The sequence below is a fragment of the Etheostoma spectabile genome, chromosome 6 (assembly GCF_008692095.1).
Source record: "Etheostoma spectabile isolate EspeVRDwgs_2016 chromosome 6, UIUC_Espe_1.0, whole genome shotgun sequence".
Classification (NCBI taxonomy): Eukaryota; Metazoa; Chordata; class Actinopteri; order Perciformes; family Percidae; genus Etheostoma; species Etheostoma spectabile.
The window spans coordinates 7,751,648-7,773,490 of NC_045738.1; the positions used below are offsets into that span (position 1 = coordinate 7,751,648).

At 39.0% G+C, this 21,843-nt stretch overlaps 3 protein-coding genes across 9 annotated transcripts in view; 1 reads left to right on the top strand and 2 right to left on the bottom strand.

Moving 5' to 3' along the window:
* Window positions 1-2,883, bottom strand: part of nkd2b (NKD inhibitor of WNT signaling pathway 2b) — a gene marked incomplete at its 3' end in the record, with an annotated part of 26,721 nt that extends 23,838 nt beyond the window's left edge. For both annotated transcript variants that reach the window (XM_032519340.1, XM_032519339.1), the window contains 3 exon segments: window positions 2,209-2,300; window positions 2,421-2,447; window positions 2,561-2,883. In XM_032519340.1, coding sequence (XP_032375231.1) covers window positions 2,209-2,300; window positions 2,421-2,447; window positions 2,561-2,585 — 144 coding nt within the window. In that variant the 5' untranslated portion in view covers window positions 2,586-2,883.
* A 3,747-nt stretch (window positions 2,884-6,630) lies between these two features.
* On the bottom strand, window positions 6,631-13,559 carry trip13 (thyroid hormone receptor interactor 13). 4 transcript variants are annotated; one of them, XM_032519106.1, is made up of 14 exons: window positions 13,472-13,559; window positions 13,106-13,189; window positions 12,591-12,750; window positions 12,349-12,475; window positions 11,815-11,870; window positions 11,635-11,725; window positions 11,448-11,520; window positions 11,303-11,366; window positions 11,129-11,215; window positions 10,795-10,901; window positions 9,698-9,851; window positions 7,846-7,958; window positions 7,643-7,712; window positions 6,631-7,562 (listed from the first exon to the last, which is right to left on the bottom strand). In XM_032519106.1, the coding sequence occupies exons 2-14, from the start codon at window positions 13,177-13,179 to the stop codon at window positions 7,467-7,469; spliced, it is 1,272 nt and encodes a 423-aa protein (XP_032374997.1). In that variant the 5' UTR covers window positions 13,180-13,189; window positions 13,472-13,559; the 3' UTR covers window positions 6,631-7,466. The 4 variants fall into 4 exon arrangements, with proteins under 4 accessions (XP_032374997.1, XP_032374994.1, XP_032374995.1 ...); XM_032519103.1 differs by having other exon boundaries at window positions 13,421-13,557; XM_032519104.1 differs by having other exon boundaries at window positions 13,416-13,545.
* Window position 13,560: 1 nt separating this feature from the next.
* Window positions 13,561-21,589, top strand: brd9 (bromodomain containing 9). 3 transcript variants are annotated; one of them, XM_032519100.1, is made up of 17 exons: window positions 13,561-13,758; window positions 14,563-14,783; window positions 15,241-15,366; window positions 15,459-15,597; window positions 15,729-15,786; window positions 16,377-16,521; window positions 16,635-16,745; window positions 17,470-17,651; window positions 18,606-18,738; window positions 18,916-18,991; window positions 19,087-19,179; window positions 19,316-19,448; window positions 19,551-19,662; window positions 19,794-19,850; window positions 19,933-20,038; window positions 20,889-21,074; window positions 21,288-21,589. In XM_032519100.1, exons 1-17 carry the CDS (start codon window positions 13,710-13,712, stop codon window positions 21,386-21,388), a joined length of 2,028 nt encoding a protein of 675 aa, XP_032374991.1. In that variant the 5' UTR covers window positions 13,561-13,709; the 3' UTR covers window positions 21,389-21,589. The 3 variants fall into 3 exon arrangements, with proteins under 3 accessions (XP_032374991.1, XP_032374990.1, XP_032374993.1); XM_032519099.1 differs by having other exon boundaries at window positions 13,562-13,758; window positions 19,084-19,179; XM_032519102.1 differs by having other exon boundaries at window positions 13,562-13,758; window positions 19,084-19,179; window positions 20,889-21,059.
* The last annotated feature ends 254 nt before the right edge of the window (window positions 21,590-21,843 follow it).

The window sequence follows — 21,843 nt, forward strand, 5'->3', positions numbered from 1 at the left end:
TTGTTTTGTATGTGTAAGCACAGTGATGCTCCAAAGACAAATTCCTCGTATGTGTACCATACCTGGCGAATAAAGCTGATTCTGATTCTGTCCCTATAACAGACTGTATGGTCTTTTTTTGAATGTAGAGTCAAACAGCAAGGAAGTTGAAAATATGATAAAATTCTTGTCTTTTGGGCAAATATCATATTCACAAGGGCAGATTTCTTCAGTTTCTTCCCAGCACATACTTGTTTTATGGTGAACTTCAGACATTGTTTGACTCTGTATGTAAAGTATTTAAAAACAAAAAAGCTTTAAAGACTTCTCATCTCATGAGGAGCACTATAGACAACATCGCCACGTGATTTAAGTTGGTTATTCATTTTTCTGAACTGAAAGTAAGCTGTATTGTTATGTGCACATTGGGAAAAATACTCCCTGTAGGCCTACATTAATATTAATATTATAATACCAATAATAATATCTTAAGTTTAGACGAGGACTTCCAAAGACATGCTGACATCTCAAGACGCACTCAACGTAACTGGTCCTCCCAAGTCTGCCGCAAAATTCCAACATTACTTAAAGACAATGAATGCACCCTCACTGCCCAGACGCCATCAATCCCCACCCAAATCTCGGTTATGGTTACACCAATATTCGGAAATATTCATAGGTCATAGAGCTTTTTATTGTGAAGGGTAACGCAGAAGTGTTGAATGCTGACATGTGTTGCCCTTGACTGTGTGACGTTATTGATTAGGCTATAAAAGAGAAGAGGTGTAGCCCAGTGCCAGTTGGTTCAGAAGTGAAAATCCCTGTTTTTTTCAAGATGGCCATTAATCCAGCAATCTCTAAACAGCTGTCAGATCAACATATAAGGTCAGCATGCAACGTTACGGATTATATCCGAAGCAAGAAGAGAGGTCCTTACCATGGATCATGTGTATGTGGCTTAGGCTATGGAATCTAACTCCCTCCCACATTAGCCTACCCAAACCTCCACCTCAACCGCCGCCTATGGTTATCCAGTTGGTCTGTGAACGAGCCTCTAATATAACCAGCTAATGACCCAAAATAAATCAGGGGCCTGACTTTGATAGAAGCGAGGGAGGGACCCATCTACTAATAAGAGCCAAGCGCATGCCTTTAGTGGTTTTCATTGAGGGGAGTGTGAACTCAGACTTCTCGAAGCCGAGTAAAGTTCTTTAATTTGCCATGAGTGGGCGGTTTATAGCCCTGATACAATCCATAACTCTTTCACTATTACAACCACCCACCTCACACATTGTCAGTATCTCTGTGAACTTTTCTCTCTGAGAGCTCGGGACTCTCATACCCCTCAAAACGGCACGCTAATTGAAGTGATGTAATGTTATGCCACAGAGGGCCCACTGGGAGCCGCACTAGAATGGGAGGCATTGAGGAAAAAGACACTGCCCTGAGTCATCATGCCAGCAGCCACAAGAGCAAACGTTATATCTCTCAGTCTGAGAAAGGACTATATTTCCATCTAGTGTGTGTGTGTGTGTGTGTGTGTTTTGCTTTGCCAAGCAGCTTCACACACGGGGCTCATGGCTGTCACAACCCATCCAGTGATGCTGGCAGGGGACTAACTGCTGCAGTGCTGTGCCGGAGCCAGACATGACAGAAAGAACAACAACAACCTTCAACTTGCTGTCTTCACACATACTTTATGAATACAGTTTCCCTTCCCCTCAAGTCAAGATGTTCTCAGCTCACCTTTCAAGAAGAGGGAATGTAACAACTTTGAAGTGCTTGACAGGCTCATCACATCAGAAAACAAAACACACACACACACGCACAGGCACGCACACACAGACACATTTTTGGAACCACTTTTCCAATAGCCTAATGAATTATGTTCATGCTAAAATGAACATAAATGTTACACATGCAGCGTAAAAAAGGGAATGCCATGGTTAATTCTAAGAGTAAGTGTCAGTATTTTACCAATTAGACAGAACGAGATGAAAGAATCCTCTCTGCCAAAATTAATTTAGAGAGCTTCTTTGATTTCTATTGGACAGCCTACTATTGTTTTGTATTAGGCTGCTCTTGTAAATGGTGTATTAACGCTTGTTTCCACACAGTCTTAGAAATTACAGGAAAAAAACCTTAATAGCCGTACAATCTTTTCAATTATCCGAATTTAATTTTAATTACTAAGAAGAAAAGGAAATTAAAGCCAAAATTGCCTGATACCTGCATGTTCTTCAGCTTGTGATCCGTCGCGCTGTACCTCTCACATTCCTCCATCCCTCTCCGGAGGAAGGCGTTCACAACAAAACTGTCTCCTGAGACATGGAGAAAATACACCGATCAGCTGATAAACATCTCAAGCTCAACCTACAGCCTATATGAGAATATCATAATTCATAAAGCTTCATTATACAAAATAATCTGTTTATTCTCACCTTCAGGGTTTTCTCTGCGCTTACACGCTTCAGATCATCAGAAACAGGGATGCAAAACAGACCATTGTTAGTTTTTGTAAGACTTTAATCGGCATAGGTCAAAGTAAAAATGTGTCAATCAGTGCTGAAAAACTTCTTACCATGTTTTGACTGAAGTTTCCCCATTCTTAAATCACTCTTCCCTGGATCAATAAAGGTACTCCGATGTCTGCTTCAACATGGTCACATTGTGTTTGTTCTACAAGAAGAAAACTCCAACTTCATCCAAAGGCAGGTAATTAAGTCTCGTGATCATTAAAGCATCAGTTGTGTGTGTGTGTGTGTGTGTGTGTGTGTGTGTGTGTGTGTGTGTGTGTGTGTGTGTGTGTGTGTGTGTGCAGAAACACGATCAATCTGTAAAAATGATCAGTGGAGGAGAGAAGGCAACATTCGCTGTCTGTCTCTAGACTTCCCTTCAGTCCAACTGAATGTAGAAAGCGCTGTGCACACGGCAGAGATCCCGGAGTGTCAAGATAAACAGAGCATGTATGGTACTTCCGGTTAGTGCTTTTACCAAACAAAATATCAACGTTGATGAAAATGTTGCAACCAGTGTTTCAAGTAGCCTAAACACATTAAGAACAATGTAGGCTATGGAATAAAAACAAAGTGGTTCCAAATTAAATAGCTTGACTCAATCAGAAATGGATGTTAGATCAACATCCATTAAATTCTAAATTTACTATAATTAATTATTTCTACCTTCATTTCTTCATTTCATGAGTGTTGCATTAATCATTTTTGTGCCAATTAAGGTTTTTAAATAATTGATTACTCACTCGATCTTAAAAGAGTCTCTGAAATGATAACAAAAAACGAACACAATTTTGCACATAGGCTAAAGTTAAGTCTAGAGGGGGAAAGAATAGAGTGCACTCAGCGATTTTCAACATTTATAAGTGCTTGTAAAAGTGTTTGTTTGCCTTTAAATCATGCTGCAAGTATAATAATATAATATTAAAGGATTATAAATCAGTTGATTTGCTCCAGACTTTTCCCCTCTAACGTTATTGTCCTTGATTTGAGGGGCGCCTAATTCAAAGCAACTGGAATATGTGTGGAAAAACTTTGTCTGAAGAACAGTACCCTACAAACAACAACAACAACAAAGGTTTTAGTTTACACCAAAACCTTGCAAATCCTCACTCTTTATGAGCTATAAACACCCAAGTGTGATGTGATTTACAGTGGAAAAATAAATAAAGGCCTACCAGTATTTTGAAAAGCACTTTCACTGATTTCCGGTCACAGATTTTGTTTAGTTTGACGCAATGAACGCTGCTTCGGCTGCTTATGTGTCGTTGAATGAGAAACCGCGTCCTCCGTTGGTGTGATTTTCCGAACAGCTCAGGGATTTCAAAGTAGATCATTTCATTATTTTACCAGCCACATTAGTTTGTAGGCCTATTTGTATCACGAGTTTATCTCAATTAAACTAGGTAGGCTAAATAGGCCAATTACTAAAGTTGTTAGATCTGTCTCACATGTGAACCACAATTACAGTGACACAATTTATGCTGGACTTTTTCAACCCAAATATGATTTTGTTTCGTAAAAGAATGGAGGTTTCCCCAGATTTTGTGGTGTGCAGAGATAAACGCACAAGGTGCAATAACATTATTATTTAGTAAATGATTATTCTACCAGTCTGTGTGCTAACCACACACTGATAAGATGCCCCATTATATTTCCCATTATTTGTTTTAGGAGTGTGCATAACATATGCTGAAGTTAAACTATTGTTTATTAAAGAAAACCAGGAGAACATGCTGTAGCCTTCTAACCACCAGACATCAAAAGCTCTTCAGCAGGTTTTATAGTTTGTTTCTTTTGGCAGGGCGTTAAAACAGGGCCTGGCTGCAGGACACATGCCAAGAGTTATGAATATTCATATACTAAGGCAACCTTTAGCTCAGTATGAAAACATGAATGTTATGTTAGTGTTTTGTAAATATTCCACTCTTGTGCAGATTATATTCATAATGAGGAGAGACATTGCTTTGATCATTGCATGTCAGCAAATCCTACACTGTTATAAGGTGTCAGTGGATCATTCACAGCTGTTTAAGAAATTACAGCCCATGCACTCACCCTTTTCCTTTATTACCAAAACAAATCAGCTCTGGCTGGAGGAACATAAGACACATTCTCTGTTCTGCTGGAAGAACATCCTATTTTTTGTCAAAATGGTACTATATCATAGTGTCCCAGTTTCACCTTGATGAATGTGGAGTGCAGCAATTTCTTCCTGTCAATTTGTCTGCCATTTGAGATCTCAAACACAAGACTCTCAGATCACTGTCTGTGGCTGACAGAATGAGCCGACATTTGCATAGCTCATTGATGGCAGCTTTCTTTGATCTACTTGCCGTGCCTAATTATCACCATTTCTTTATGCACCCTGGCTCCCAGGATTCTGCCTCTTTACAAGGTATCGCTCCCTTATCCTTTTTCTCTCCTTCCCTCTAACATTCCTCTTAAATGGATGACATACATAAGGGATGCAAAACAAAAATCTCAAGCAGAAACAACAACTGTTCATTCCATTTCTGACATGATACTTTGGACTGGGAACGGCAGGACAGAATTGAGGTTGTCTTTATTTTGCTCACTTGGATAAAAGTCCTGGTTTATCATCAAAGGCTGTCATGCAGATGAAGAATTGAGAAGCCCTGAAACAGCTTGCTCTTATTACACATTTGCACAAAGGATGTGGATCATTATACTGGCAAAAGTGCAAGGATTTTCTAAACTTGCGCCAATCAATGCACTTCAAAATCATCTTAAAGATCATGGGATATTATAACTCAAGAGAATCTCAGAAGAATGAGTTTTCATTGTTTTGTGTGCAGCTGTGTTCAGTTTCTTCTTAACATGCCTTTAAGTATGTGTGTAAGTTAATTCCCTCCCTATGTGAATCACCACTGGCACATGCAGTGATATTCCATTGCTTTCAGCCATGTACTACCTGAACAACGGTTGAGAGGATAAACATCAGACTTGTTTTGTTTGGAGTTTACTGACGTTTTCAATCTGCTTGAAACAGTGCTAAAACCCTGTAACAATAAGGCTTTTGACTTTTCTTCCAAACTGCGTCTTGATTGCCTTTTAACAGCTGCCTGGCTTTGGAGCAGCTACAGTCAAAAGAAAAAAGGCCTCCAGACAGAGCAATTATGGTTTTATTTACAATGCCTGTTTCTACAGCTCTCCCTGTCTCTATCTTCCCTTCTGACTTTGTGATCATTGATCAGATTAGAGAAAAGTATAGCTTCCTAACGTGATTCATCTCACATAAAAACTTCATTGAGAAAAAAATAGAGGGGTGCCAAACATTTAGGTGTAAAAGATAGTGGCATTAAAGGAAAACCTGTCCTTGAAGGTCTTGATTAGAGTATACATCTTTTGCTTGATTTAACGAAACTCAAATCCACCCTAATTGCATGTGTAACGTGCTTCATAGAACATCCAAGAAAGGTCATTTTAAGTTCTACAGCGATAGGATTGAGCAGAAATGAAGCGTGTAAATACAGATGAACTCCAATGTTTGCTTTCCTTTCACATTTAGGAACAGCATACAGAATCCACCTTTGAAGTGGAGTGAAAAAGCTGTTGCTCAACAACAAAGGGCACATTGTCTGAACCTGGCAGCTGACATGCATAGAAGCAGAGCATTCTCAGAATGCAAAACATGTTCATACCAACAATAGAGCCATTTATCTGTTTGTGTAAACTGATACATTTCATAACTGAATCATCTTTCAACATTTTTGTTTTTAGGGCAAACGGATGGCAGCTACGCAAAAACACACACAGTCAGGAGGCACAACCATATATCACTTGGCCCCGTGCAGGAGCCGGTTTTCACAAAGGAGGACTACTGTGTTAGCTGCATAACTGCACTCTAAGTAAAACCTGGATCAGCTTTTTACTTCCAGTTATTTAGATAACCGACATGAGAAAGACTCAAGGTCAATTGCAATCTGGTTTTATTACTGTGGGCATTTCCATTGACTGCCCTTAGTGTGTTAATCACATATCTAATAATGTACACTATATTAAATTTGTCTTTCCATATTTACAACCGTATGACAGAATCTGTGCGCCACCAAGTGGTGGTCCAAAGGCTTTCTTAAAATCTCCATAATGCAGCTACAACATTTTAACAACACATATAAACAATACTGTTTATTACAATTTGATATACAAAATAAAGTTGTAGGCTAATAAATGCATGAATCCAGAAAGTTTAAAGAAGATATGTGGTTAACATAAATATAGAACTGACAGACATTTTTTAAGTGATGGTCTATGAGGAACATCCCTTTTTAAAACATAACACATGAACACTGCGTGTATGAAAAAACAGCATGTTTAAGGGACAGTTCATATTTAACATAAGTTTGTATCATAAATTAACATTAGCTTATTCTACAGATCCTGTGGATGTAAGTATCTCAACGGGCTGGCAATTTGTGTTCGAGAAATAAACAGCAAAAAAATGTAGCCACTTAACGTTTTTGTTACATTTTTTACATTGCCATCTAAATGGGATATTTCCAATAAAATCCACAGACTGAGCTAATGTGTATGCAGTGATATCAATTAAGGAAAGTAACTAATGTCAATTCAAATGTGAACTATCCTTTTAACATTACCAACCACCAAAAAAAGCTGAATGAAGGTTAAAGCTGAATGTTACATAAAAATATCACTGTTGTTGTTTTTAACACAGAGTAAACAGTAAACATGTAAGCATTGGGTACTCCATCTTAAACCAAACTGCCTTAAACCAACTTGGTATTTAGGCTAGCAGCACCAACAGAATTACCTGAATAATTACTTATGTTATAGATAGTATTTGTATTAAAAAAAATAAACACTGTTACTTGCCAATATATTTAACACATTGCTGCCAAATGAATGGATTAAGCTTCATAAAAAGATATGAGGCATGGGATTGAGAGCTCATGAACAATCATGCGTCAGCCTTTGGGCACTGTAATAAGTTCAGACACCATTGACCAGGTTAGCTTTTTCCTCTGTCTGTTTATCCACTGCTTTGTCCATAGCCTCCAAAAACCTCTCAAGAGTCACTGTCGGTGTCTGCAGGCAAACAAATGTCATTTAAAAAAACTGTACGGATCTTTTCTTCCTATACTCTGTAGAACAAAAGAAATACTTACCTTTAAAAACAGTGCATGGGATAGAAATGGTAACTTCCTGAGTGCTCTTCCACTCAACCCTTTGCTTTTTCTGGAAATGGAAAGAAAAACAAAACATTACCTTAGCCTGTGTTTTTTAAGTTCTCACTGGCTCTTGATGTTATAACTCGAGCACAGAGACGGTGTGATTTGGGTGCTATTGCATTATGGGAGGATGTACTCACAGAGCGATGTTCCTCAAGTTCAGACTGTGTTCAGACACCTCACTCTTTGCAAAGCCCATCGTCTCGAGCTCAAACATGGTAAATAGCTGCTGCCGGGGATAGATGATCTGGCACTGCACATATCATGAAGCAGAGACATAAGAAATTTAAACTTAACATAAATTAAAAATGTCGCTTTTGTAAAGTTGCTGCTTATGACTGTTTTAGAAGCATGTTGATAATAAAGTTAAACATTATCATTATCCTTTATGTTTAATTTATATTTTCCACTAGCCTGGGAAGAAGAAAAATCTGCAAGCTTGTGGTTGATTTGCTCTGGCAGAAACGTCTGGTTCCCTTCCCGTTCAGACTGATTTTCAGCAGACCGGGCCCTGGCCGGCCCAATCACAACCATTTATCTCATGTGGTACCGGTTTTAGACAATGACTGACAATTTGCGGAGCCTTCGAGCTTTGTGTAAAATATGTGATGACGTAATTTTCGGCTCAAGCACCCTTGTGCAGGGGACACCACAGCAAGCATAAACCTAGCTTAGTAAAGAGGTCTGCCGTTGAGGCATTTTTTAAGTACAATTTTCAAATTTTTATGGCAAAAACAGCAACAGACATATTGGCACAAGAATTGCTACACCACTACAGCTCAGTAGTCCGTTTATATGTGTCCTTGCCCTGATTGGTTTTAGGGTTAGTCTCCCATTTCCAGACCTATCCCCACAGAGCTGCAGAGTAAGGTCCGGCTCCGCCACACACACATTGCAGGATAGGAGAAAAAAAACAACGCTTTGGGTTGTTTGCATTTCTTTGAACAAATAACGTCAAAATCGTTGTGGGGGCGCCAAGCTCCGGACGGTGGCTTTGCAAAATCATCTCCGTAAGGAACTTGTTTTGGTGAACATTTGCACCCGGCAAAAGAAAAACCATATAAAATATAAAATGAAGTTAACGGTTCACACAGGAAAGTGCTGGCATGAAGAGACGCTCTCTAATTAAAAGAACAAATTGCTACTGAGGGAAATAAGTAATACTGCTGTAATGTGAGCTATTGAAATTAGCTGAATACATGGGAAAACGCAATTTGCTCTTACCAGTGCATTTTGTTCAGATCAAGTCCCCAACAATAGGTCCCAAAACGTCCCAGTTTGAAAATAAATGCCGTAAACATATTCTTTGTAAATCTTACAAGCACAGCGTGTAGCTTGCTAGCTCCAAGTTTGTTATTATTTCCCAAAGAGAACGCGATTATCCAGACTAGTTGTAGGTCTATCCAAAAGCGGTCACTTATAACCAAACGCCTCTTATAAATTGAAAAAAAAAAAAGGAATTTAAGACACAATGTCAAGCTAATTTTGCACTGCATATTACACAAACAGATCTTAGTTGGTGAGTAAGTTACTTATTGAGTCCAAATATTTTCTTTAATGCAAACAAAAAGGAATAAAATTAGCAGTTAGATTCTTTTATGTTTCAATACATATCAAATAGTTTTGAGAATTTTCTGGAATCCAGTGCGGTCTGATTGTTGAAGTGTTCTTAAATATATTTTATGAATCGTTGTTTGGATTTCTGTTTTGTAAAAAGCTGTTGCAGTTCAATCAAATTGAATAACCCTTAGGTGCTGGCCTAACCATTGAGAGGATTTGGGGTTAGTGTCTTGCTCAACTTTGACTTTACCATTGTGGACAGGAGAAGCTGGGGATCAAACCACAAACCCTTTGACTGGTAGACAACCTGCTCTAACTGCTTAGCCTAGCCCCTTATGGCTAACATAAGATAAGCCCCAAAGTGTGAACATTGAAGTAAGAGACTTGTTTTGGGTTACAAATAAAAGATGTTTTGCTATATTGTTTGGTCACCTTCATCAGCTCCTCGAGGCAGGAGAGGTAGATGTTGTAGATGCCCTTCACAGATGGAGGTCCAATGTACTGCTTGATGTCAGCTCTGTCCACAAACGCCAAGTCTATCTTTTCTGTCACATTAGAGGTCGTCAAGATCACGACGTTGGAATGTCTGAAATACCGACACCAAACTTGTGTAAGTAGGACAAAAGAAAAGACTGATGCAAGGATTCTCCAGTGAAGACAGTAATGAAGAGTGACTGTAAGAATGCAAAACTAAGGCTTCTGGTGTCATATGCCATAATAATAACAGCGTTTCCCTTTATTTTGTTTTGCCATGGCAGGCCGCCACAGCTAAATGTCTGCCGCTACGCTATCAGAAATACAGCTGTACAAAAAGCAGTCTATCAGCAGTGATTGTTAGAGTGCATGATGTAATTAATAGTGGGTTCATGATTATCATTTGCTATATATATATATATAAAAAAATTTCCTACACATTGTGTATGGTAGCCTTTACAAAGCTATTTATTTCTTTGCAGAACCACACACACACACACACACACACACACACACACACACACACACACACACACACACACACACACACACACACACACACACACACACACACACACACACACACACACACACACACACACACACACACACACACACACACACACACACACACACACACACACACACACACACTTGTACTGTAGCTTTATCTTAATAAAGCATCAAAAAAGAGAAGTTGTCACCGTCCGTGTTTTAAAAGACAGACCTGGGGCGAAGTTGGAAACCAGAATTAGATACAGTGAAGTTTAAAATACAGTCCTTTTCTAGGCCTCACTAACAGTAATATAATATTTACTGGAAATAGTCTCTGGATGTAGTCATTTAATTTTTGTTTTCCCTATGAAGAATTTCTTTTAAAATTAATTTTGTAGACCTGTTATAGATGTTAACCACCCTATAGCTAAAATCAAATAAAGTTCTATCGCAACTGAAAATATGTCTCATTGTGTGAATAATTTTTTTTTTTTTGTCACAGCTTAAAAAAAAAGAAAGCACTACATCCTAAAGGAAGCACTGAATAATAACTTCCTTACTGTTTGATCTGGTCCAGTTGAGTGAGAACGGAGTTGACCACTCGGATGGCGTCAGAGGGCTCTGTTCCTGCCTGGCAGGCACTCCTAGCTGCTGTCAGACTCTCCACCTACCCACCATAAAAAATATTTCACAAAAGAAGCAGCCTGAGTCGCAGCAAAGACACTCCTGACCATGACATAACTAGGTACAACGAGCGCACAAAACGGCCTTCTGTTTTATATCAGTGAATCTGGAAGCAAATCAGCGAAGGAATGTACTCAATAATTAATGGATTTTCTTGGCTCAGATAACAGAGTTCAATAACAAGTAAATTTCCGATAAGTTGATTTTCACCTCATCGATCAGGACAAACACAAGAGCATCTTTGTCTTCAATCAGTTGTTGGATCTTTTGAAACATCTTCGTGACCAGCTTACCGCTCTGTAACAAAGAGGCACGACAAAAATAATTCGGTTCCATTTAGAACATCCTCCAATTAAATTATGGATAAAAAGGAGCCAGGTGTACCTCTGAGAACCACTTTGAGAACAAGCTGTGGCTGTTTATCTCAACAAATTGCCCATAAGAATACCTGCGGGGAAAGGAGTGTTTGAAATGAAAAGAACAGGTGTTTACTGCTAAAGCGGTTTCAATGAAATGAGGATCGTCTTACCGATTTGACAGCCTGATTGACAGCTTCTGAGCAAGAGCTTTGCACAGTGACGTTTTCCCTGTGCCCGGGGGTCCTGAATGTTGGCACGATCACATTTCTAGGATTATTCCATGTACAATGACAATAAAGGCCATCTATATCTCACAACCTCAAGCAATTAAAATGACTGTGATTCCTTTTTTTTTACCATGAAGCAGCACAACACGGTTCCAGGAAATCAGGTTGCTGTTGACATTTTTGTCTGAGAAGTAAATTGTTGTTGTGACGTAATCCAGGAGCTGAAGTAAAATGAAAATAATGTGTTGTCCAGCTTTGAAAAGTGAAAATGTTACATAATAATTTAATCTTATGTCTCAATGTTTTTTACCTGGGTTTTGACTCCACTGTCATATACCAGACTCTCCCAAATCCCATTGAATTCAGCTGTTAAACAAAAAGTGAGGCACTTTACAGGAAGGATGAAATTGTAATGAGCCAGAGCTAATAGATAATAATGAAAAATAAAAAGACTCATTATTGATTTATCATTATTTTGTCTTTACATTGACACAGCATTTATCTCTTTTGATTATGATATATATATCCCTTGTAAGAGTAAAACGTGATTATGAGACAAGGAGTCTTCGGTCCAGTTGGATTCACATAGGTCAGGATGGATTCCAATGAATTTTAGGTTTTTACAGCAAAAAAGTAACACAACATTTACATAAACGTATTAAACCACTCATGCCGCATAATCTATTTTCCCAGTGACCATTCATATTAGAACTAAACCAATAAATCAGACGATATTTATTTTTTTAATTACTTATTCAAGATATACCAGTGTGTATATATGTAGGCCAATAAGTAACAAGAAATTGTAGTAAAGTGGACTATTCTCCACAATGTCCAATGTTACCTGCTGGCAGCAACCAGTGATTGGCTGCTGAAAGCTCCTCATCCTCCTCCAAACTGAGCGTGCTGGGTCCATCCTCATTTAGAGTAAAGATGTGAACGGAGACAGAGCAGCTGTTTAAATCAAGGGGCTGGGGGGGGGGGGTCATGGAAAAAGAATAAACAACTGCAAAGCAATATTATTTCATTATGAAAAAGAATTATCTCATTGATGGAAAATATTCAAATTAAACCAAAATAACAGACCTGGGTTACCAGTTCTTCAAGATCAACTATAGCTACAGATTCCACATGTTTCTGCAGAAAGTCTTCATCAAACTCTGTCCATCTGTAGTTTCCAAAAACCATGCTGTGGCGATTCAGCAAAGCCAGAATATGTATCCTCACTTCAGACAGTTTAGCTGTGCTGATATACACACACACAAATGGACAAAGTAAAATAACTGATCATTTACCCACCTGTCATAGCTCATACCATTATACCAAAATGAATGAATATTGGTAATTTCAGGGATGTCCTGATGTATGTTATTGTTGGGTAAATTGTGACTTTATTCTGTTGTTAAAGGGTCGTCTGGCACAGATGCCCAAATCATAATTTTGCATAGTGCTTTAAAAAGGTTGTGGTAAGTAAAAATTCATTTTGAGAATGTGCATGCGTGTATCTTTCTTTCTATATTCATGGTAGGATCTGTGGTTTCATCTGGACTCCATACACGTACTGACTGACATGTTTTAAACTACTCACTCAGCGAACCCACCTGTGAGATTTAACATGTACCTCCACATGGATGTTTTGTTTCTGGTTTCCCACCTCCATTCTGTCACCGTCCATCCCTGTGAAACTGTGGACATTATATTCCTCAGATACAGTAGTTAACAGGACGGTATTCTTTAGTCTTGTACTTAATGGATACGTTTTTCCTAACCAAAAATAACGTTGACATGTCGTTGGCTAATATTAAGGTTATTACGCGATGATGTAGCTAGCTAACAAAAGCTGGCTAACGTTAGCATCCGTCAAATAGTTAAGGTAAACACTCTGCTACATCGACAAAACTGGAACCATATCTTACACCATTTACGTTGTCAATCTGATAACTTGCATCAACCACAGTTCTGGTTACCAAGTAACTTTCGACGGTCCGCTGTGCTGTCAGAAAGCCGAAAGTCGCTCGAATTTAGCGCGCTGATTTGTTACACCGGAAGCACATCGTTTGTTTTGTGGTATCACTTCCGCGTGCCCTTAGCTTTCTTGTTGCAACCATAGTGGCAACGATTTGTCGCAAGTAGCTAGTGCTGCTCCAGCGACCAGTTGCAACATAATTGGAATAAACACAAGTCTTTGGATATAAGTAGGAAGATATGGGGAAAAAACACAAGAAACATAAACCGGAGTGGAGAACAGTTGATGGTATTATATTTCTATTAGTTAGTTACCGCACCGCTTTTGTTCCAGCTAGCGTTATGTTAGCTAGCTTAGCTGGCTAGCTTAAATGAAAAGGCAGCAGATTTGTAAAAAAAAATCTACTCATATATATAGTCTCAAGGAAAAATAGCACAGCGGGTTAAGGTTAGACATAGCTAGCTAGCCATGTGAAACGATCTCCCAATCTACATCAATCAGAGTCAGTAGAGGAGTCTATAACAAAGGCACCTTTGGAGTTTAGTAACGTTAGCTATAGGATTGCTTTCAGGAACACTGCAACTCTGGGTTTTAAGATAAGCATCCAAGGATGTTTTTATGTTTGTTGTTTTTTGTATACTCAACATATCAATCAATCATACCAATATGGTACACCTCCCACATCTCTCTGATATAATGCCCTGCTATAATCCTAAATTAATCTGTTTTTGTAGTTATTTGTTGTTGGTTGTGCTAGTAAGTTAAGACAGCAAGTTACTTTAGATATTTGTTGATCAGTAAGTATTACATAACCAGCTAAGCCAGATCACCAGCAATGGATTCCCTCCAACACAGTAGACTGCAGTACAACCCTGTTACAACATACAGTAGACGGTTTTCTACAGACAGAGAAGCTGCAGTTTATTATTTACATAGCATTATGTCTTAACATATTTGCCGCCTAAAGTAATAGCAGACAAAACTTAAAGTATTTCTTCAATACTAACTTCACCTACTCCTCCCACAGCCTTTCACCTTGTGCCATGACACCTGTCTTACCTATCGTCTTCATCTTGTCTGTTTTGGTTGTAGACTATGAGGACAAGGCACTTGAGAAGCCCCTGAAACTTGTGCTCAAAGTTGGAGGAAGTGAAGTGACAGAGCTCTCTGGTTCGGGCCATGACTCTAGCTACTACGATGACAGATCAGATCATGAACGAGAACGCCATAAAGAGAAAAAGAAGAAGAAGAAGAAGAAGTCTGAAAAGGATAAAGACAAGTATGTGGATGATGATGAGAGAAGACGGCGGAAGGTTAGTTTACACACACACGTACCTTATGCATGTGTTTTGTGCCTACATAAGTTAAAACTTGTCTTTCATCTAGGGCTGCACGATATTAGAAAAATATCTAATTGTGATTATTTATTGTGATTATTTTGACTGATATTGCAATTGTGATATGATTCACGATATTGCAGGGAATGATCGTTGTATCATTATTCTCATTTTCATTGATAAATATTTGTCATTTTCTTTTTTTTTTCGAGGATCTCTACCAAACAAAGATATTTTCTTTAGTCTGTAGGACACGATTTGCAGGCTGGAATGTCTGCAACACCACAATACTTTATTTTTTTAATGGTTTGACCCATATTTGGCCTTTAACAAATATTGCACCCCCTGCGATTTGGATATTGCACTAATTTATGTTGCGATTTTGATAAAATTGCGATTAATTGTGCAGCCCTACTTTCATCCCATCTAATAGGAAGAAAAGAGGAAGAAAAGAGAGCGAGAGCAGAATGAATTAGAGGCAACAGCCTCTACTGCTGCAAGCGTTGGTGTGCCTGTTGAACCTTTCACATTACCAAAAAGTTTAAGTATTGGATTAGAGGTGAGTAATCCTAATTTAACCCTGAGAATGTGACCACTGCATTTTAATGATTTCACTGACGAGTTACTCACATCATGATCGTATCTCATCAGCCGGAAGAGAAGAAAAAGAAGAGAGAGAGAGAGAGAGAGTTTGAGCTAGATCCTGAAGAGGATGAGTTTCACTCCAGTGGGAAGTTGGATTTAGAACAGCAAGGAGACAGGCCGGTCCGAGCATGTAGGACACAACAGGGTAAAAATGCCTGTCCAAGAGGGCAATATCAAAAAACGTTTGACAAGCGAACATTACACTTTGTTTGAGAAACTATTTGCTTGTAAATGTGTTAATGCATATCCTTATTTATTTATTTTTGCTCAATGCAGAGAGTGAATCCACTCCTCGTCAACAACTGCTAGAACACTTTCTGAGGCAGTTGCAGAGGTGAGGAACACTAATTCAGTCTAATTGCTGCATCCACCTGTAATGTTGACCTTCTGTCCTTCTAATGCCACAGCGCTACTCCTGAAGGCTTTTTAACTAGAAGAAGCATAAAGACTAAAGGGTTAAGACTGGTACTAGTCCCTGAAGATGGGTCCTGAGATTTTTGGTTAACCCCTTTTCCCTCTATCACCATCTACCACATGTACACAAAAAATATCATAAATGAATTGGCATATTTCCATGATATTTTGGGGCTCATACTCCCCAAAAGATAAACCTTTCCATTTTTGGACACACTGAATTTTTAACTTATACCACTCTTAAGTTCAAAATTCACCCTTGAATACAGCATGTCCTACGGCCAAATTGACAGACATTAATCAACATTAAATAACCAGAGAAAAGTTGTACGTGACCTTGCTGATGTGTTAGCCATAGATTGCTATCGACACGAGGACAACATCAGATCAAACGTAAATTCAATTACAAAAACAAGCACTGGCATAATCAGAGCAAAGAAAAGACAAGTCTAAACAAATCTAAAGGCTGGTGCTCTACTGAATAATACTATGCATCACTTGTCTTTCCAGGAAAGACCCCCATGGATTCTTCTCATTTCCAGTAACAGATGCGATTGCCCCTGGTTACTCAATGATCATCAAGCATCCCATGGACTTCAGCACCATGAAAGACAAGATTAGAAACAATGACTACAATACTGTTACAGAATTCAAGGTGAGGATACTATTCAACACAAATAGAGAGTTTGGATGCTGAATAAGAATGTCTTTTTGAGAGTATTATAAAGTTTGTCTTCATACCTGTTTGAACCCTTTCTTTGCCTTCAGGCGGACTTTAAATTAATGTGTGACAATGCCATGGTGTACAACCGACCAGAGACTGTCTATTACAAGGCTGCCAAGAAACTGCTCCACACAGGATTTAAGATGATGAGCAAGGTAATGGGGTCAAATGGACCAAAGATAAACACATTTTTTATACTATGTTTTACTGTGACACCAACTTTGTCCATGTTTGCTGTCTTGTGGTTTAGCTTCCTTGAAAAGTCATTTAGTAAGAGACTTATGTTAGTGCTTCACTTTTCCTTTGTTTCATCTTTTATTTTTTACGTACTGTTTCACTACAGATAGGTATTCCGACTTTAACTTAAATGGATTAGATTGAATTGTTAGTGTAATATTTGAACATGTAAACCAGGGACTGCTGTAAAACAGCTACTATCTACCTTAAAATATATTTCCATAAATTATAATGGAAAATGTAAATTTGAATACATTGAGAAGCAGACAGACAGACTACTCCAATGATGTCACCTAGAGTCAAATTATGGCAGTACTCCATATACAGTTAATAATGGAATATATTCAAAGCACCATGACATGTTCTACTTTCCGGCAGCTCAGCAGTAGGAGCCCTACACTCACACACACACACACACACACACACACACAAACAACTTAAACCAATACAGGGAGCTATTCACTATGTGAATACCAATTGAGCAAGTCCAAAGATTGTCACCGAATAGCATTAGAAATTCACATCACTGTAATCATCAACAAGGTTCTACTGTCCTTTGATATTCCATTTCCTCTCTTATATATTTCCAGATAAGCAGTGGACGTTAATTGTTGCCCCTTTTTCCCTGTGCCCTGTGTACAGGAGCGGCTGTTGGCTCTGAAACGCAGCATGTCTTTCATGCAGGACATGGACTACACCCAACAAGCAGCCATTTTAGGAGATGAAGACCTTGCAGCTGATATACCTCCTCCAGAGACAATCCCCAGTCCAGTGGAATCAGCTAAGAAGTCCAAGAAACAACCAGACATGAAGGAAGTCATTAGGTATTTCTTATTTGTAATATCTAGATTAGATGTGACATGTAGGGAGTTCAAGTTCTCTGGTATGCTCATTTACAGGTACATAATTGTATTTAGAGGTTGTACCAGAATAGGTTTACATGGTTTAATTTAAAAAAACAACACAATATTTTTGTCGTACTACACATTGCTGCAACTCGTCTTATCCCCCTGTGTATTGAGCTCTCTTTTTTAGCTACAGAGTGAGGCATGTCTCTTCTGTTTAACCTTTGTTGGGAGTTGCACATTTGCAGTAGCTAGGTAAGCACTGCCAGCCATTAACAAGCAGAGTATGAGGACGTCCCTCGCTAGCTAGGGGGTAGATGAGACTCTGAGACACACAATACTACAATAAGGGCAACCGGCACGACTGGGTCATATTTACAAAAGCTGCACATTTTTGTTTTGTTTTTTCCCATCTTGTATATACTTAAATATTTGTTCTTACATTCTTATATTTTTATTCTTATATTTTGTTATTATAATTATAATTATTTCATGTATATTGTATGTATGTATATTTTGTGTGCTGCTGTAACACTGTAATTTCCCATTTTTTTGGGATCAATAAATATCTATCTATCTATCTATCTATCATCTAGCATCTAGGCGAGCATTGTAGTGTGTTAGAAAATGACGCACGTTCGTCACGGAAGTAAAGGCTGGACTACAATAGAGCTGTTTGAAGAAGTTTGTGAACAGTGTTTTCTGTGGGAGATTGTAACTCCCTTTGGGGTGGACTTTGGGCTTTTTCACTTTGTAAACCTACAACATGCACAAAAAAGATATGTAACACAATAAAGAAAATGGAAAAAGCCCAAAAGCTTTGCACTTCAAATGTAGTCAGAAAGGCCAGTTTCTCCTGTGCATTTGATGTTCTGTGACTCAGCACCCTGTCAGTATAATAATGTGGAAACGCTGTCACTTCTGTTGTCTCAGTTACCTGTTTGAACCAGAGGGAAACGCTTGCAGCTTGACTGACAGTACAGCAGAGGAGCATGTCCTGGCACTCGTAGAGCATTCTGCAGATGAAGCTCGGGATCGGATCAACAGATACATGCCCAACTCTAAGGTTTTCTTTTTTACTTATTGTGTATTTATTTCTCTTTCTACATGCTGTTTCTACCCACTATAGCTATATTTGATGACATAACAATATATAGTGGTAGTAAGGCTTCCACTCTTCAAGGAGTTACTTCTTCACTATAGTTTGTAGTGACAATATATTTTCTCTGTTCTGTGTTTTCAGATGGGCTACTTGCGTAAAGAACCAGACAGTTCTCTTCTATATACGGTTGTAAATCAGCTTGATCCTGATGCAGAAGGTTTGTTATCACCGTGTTAGTCTTTCAAAACCCTACGTTAACGCAAGATCCGCACCACATTAGTATATTTATTCTTAATTATTTTTTGTCAGAAGAGGAGACTCATAAAGTGGACCTGAGTTCTCTGTCAAATAAACTTCTGCCTGGCTTGACAACCTTGGGTTTCAAAGATGACAGGAGACACAAAGGTATGGCATTAACATGCACTTTTGTTGATTTAATTTATATTAGTTGTTGTAGTAAAATTAATATCAATTACAAAAGATTGCCACTACGTCTATGACTTATACCAGATTGTTTTTGTTTTTTTCTTGCTCTGTGTAGTAACGTTTCTGAGCAGTGCCTACAACATTCAGACCCTTCAGAAGAACTCCGTCTTCCCAGACCTGCTACCTGATGAGGTGGACACGCTCTATTCAGCCTATGGTGATGACACAGGGGTGCAATGTGCCCTGAGGTAAGGGGACTTTTCTGTCATTGGTTAAACTTTGAATTTGAAACAATCTAGAGAAATGTGTCCCCGTTTTTAAGCTTGTCATGGGTTCACTTTCACCCTAAGCATACAGGAGTTTGTCAAGGGCTGCGGAGGTGTCACAAAGCGCTGGGTCGACAGGCTTCTGGACAAGATGACGGCAGACGATCACACTAAAGCTGTCAGTCAAATCCGACAGGTATCTGACCTAATATACAGCAATATATGACCACATTACTTCCATTGTTCTCTCTGTCTCATTGACCAGTTCTACTGCAGACCTACTGGTCTCTGGCCTATTATGTGTATGATGCTTATTTTACATTTCAGAGAAGAAACATCCCCCTAAAACCCGATGAAACCAAATCCAACATCTGTGACATGCAGGTATGCTGTTGTTTGTTTAAGAGTGATGGTGCATTTAAATTGTTGCCCAACTGTCTCATTGAAGCTTTGCATTTTTGTTCAGATGGCAGATGGCACTGGCCTGGGAGAGAGCGGGTCAGTCCTGGACTTCATGTCATTGAAGAACTATCCTGATATGTCTTTGGACATATCCATGCTGAACTCATTAGGTAATCAATCCCATTAATGCTCTTAGCGGCAGCATTTACATGTACACCAATAATCTAGCCATAAACTAATTTAAAGGTCCCATGACATGGTGCTCTTTGGTTGCTTTTATAGACCTTAGTGGTCCCCTTATACCATATCTGAAGTATCCTTCCCAAAATGAATCGTTGGTGCAGAATTACAGCCACTAGAGCCAGTCCCACAATGAGCTTTCTTTAGTATGTGCCATTTCTGAGTCTATAGCTGTTGAGGAAGAGGGGGGGGGGCAAGGTGGAGGTTGGGGGTGTGGCCTTGACCAACTGCCACTTTGCTCGTTTGAAAGCCACAATGTCTCTCTCTTATGGGTGGGCCAAATTCTCAGGTTGGGCAAAACAGAGAAAGGGGAGGTAACCAGATTCCAGATCGGCCCAGCTGAGCTTTCATTTTCTCGAAGGCAGAGCAGGATACCCAGGGCTTAAACCTATTGCCATTTCTAGCCACTGGGGGACCGTAGACAGGCTGAGGGAACTCATATTAATATAATAAAAAAAGGTTAATAGGTTAATAGGTTTAACAGGTGTATTTTAACTCTCGCAGTAAGCTTAACGAGAGTAAGATGTGTGGAGTCCGGGTTTAGCCGTGTAATCACCTGAATCCTATTAAAACTCCCAGGCAGAGGGTTTTCTTCATTATGAAACACACACAACAGTCAAACTACTTGATAAATGCATTACAGAAATGTTGGATATGTGGCCCCACTCTCTTTTCTGCTTTAAAGGATAGGGTTTTTATAGTGCGTTTTAATTTTAATTTTTTAACGTTTTGTTCATTTAAAGTCCTGCAATTATCTTACCATCCCTCTTTCTTTATCAGGTAAAACAGTGAAAAAAGAGCCAAGCAACGATGAGAGCCAGCAGCAATTCGACGAGGCAGACAAACTCCTGCAGGAGTTCCAAGAGGCTCAGGTGGACCGAGTCGGCTCCAGACCCTCGTCCAACCTGTCCTCCCTCTCTAATGCCTCAGAGAGGGACCAGCACCACTTAGGTATCTGTAAAAAGAGTAAGACCAGAAAACTAGGTGCTCAGAAAGGAGCACTGCTAATGCTTTTTAGTTAGAATTTAAACATCATGTTCTTGTCATTATTTTGCTAACAATCTATAATACTGTTGCTCAGTTTGCTAGATATCGACTAAATGTTACACTTCTACTTTTCTGCAAAAATGTCATTGCTTACCACGGAAAAGTAAGAACCCTATCATCTTTAATCTGCAGGGAGCCCATCACATCTGGGCGTTGGGGACCAGTCTGAAATGGTTCACGATCCCTACGAGTTCCTGCAATCTCCGGAGCCAGAGAGCACAGCCAACAGCTGACCACACACACTACCATGTGGTTACCCTGGTATTAACAACACTGGGTAACAAATATTGGACTGCTCAAATACGCTGGAGACAGCAGGAGCCTCTGACCTGTTTTAAAGACTCAATATGATGGCACAGAGTGTTTCTTTTGTAGTGTAATTGTATGATTTTGTATGAGTGCAACAAAAAATAAATAAATACTTGCACCTGTATATATAAATGTGTTTGGTTCAATAAGCAAATTACTGTTATCTATATATATTTATATTGTCTCATATGTGAGACACAATAAGGAAGTGGAAAGAAAGCAATATGCATGCAGTGGGGCTATTGACATTCAGTACAGTGTTTCATGAGAAACTTAAGATGAAGGTCACCCATGAAACAATTCGGCTTTATTTCGAAAGCAGAAGTGTCATGTGCATGTCTGTGTTTGCAGTTTCCACTTGCTCTGATAGGAAACGCGA

Coding starts and splice junctions, on each gene's coding strand:
- trip13 (XM_032519103.1), bottom strand. Junction 12,476..12,590: donor TTGAAGAACTGGTAACCCAG/GTCTGTTATTTT, acceptor CCCCCCCCCCAG/CCCCTTGATTTAAACAGCTG. Junction 11,726..11,814: donor ACAGTGGAGTCAAAACCCAG/GTAAAAAACATT, acceptor ATTTTACTTCAG/CTCCTGGATTACGTCACAAC.
- brd9 (XM_032519099.1), top strand. CDS start 13,710: ATGGGGAAAAAACACAAGAAACATAAACCGGAGTGGAGAACAGTTGAT. Junction 20,039..20,888: donor ATCCATGCTGAACTCATTAG/GTAATCAATCCC, acceptor TTTCTTTATCAG/GTAAAACAGTGAAAAAAGAG. Junction 21,075..21,287: donor CTTAGGTATCTGTAAAAAGA/GTAAGACCAGAA, acceptor TTTAATCTGCAG/GGAGCCCATCACATCTGGGC.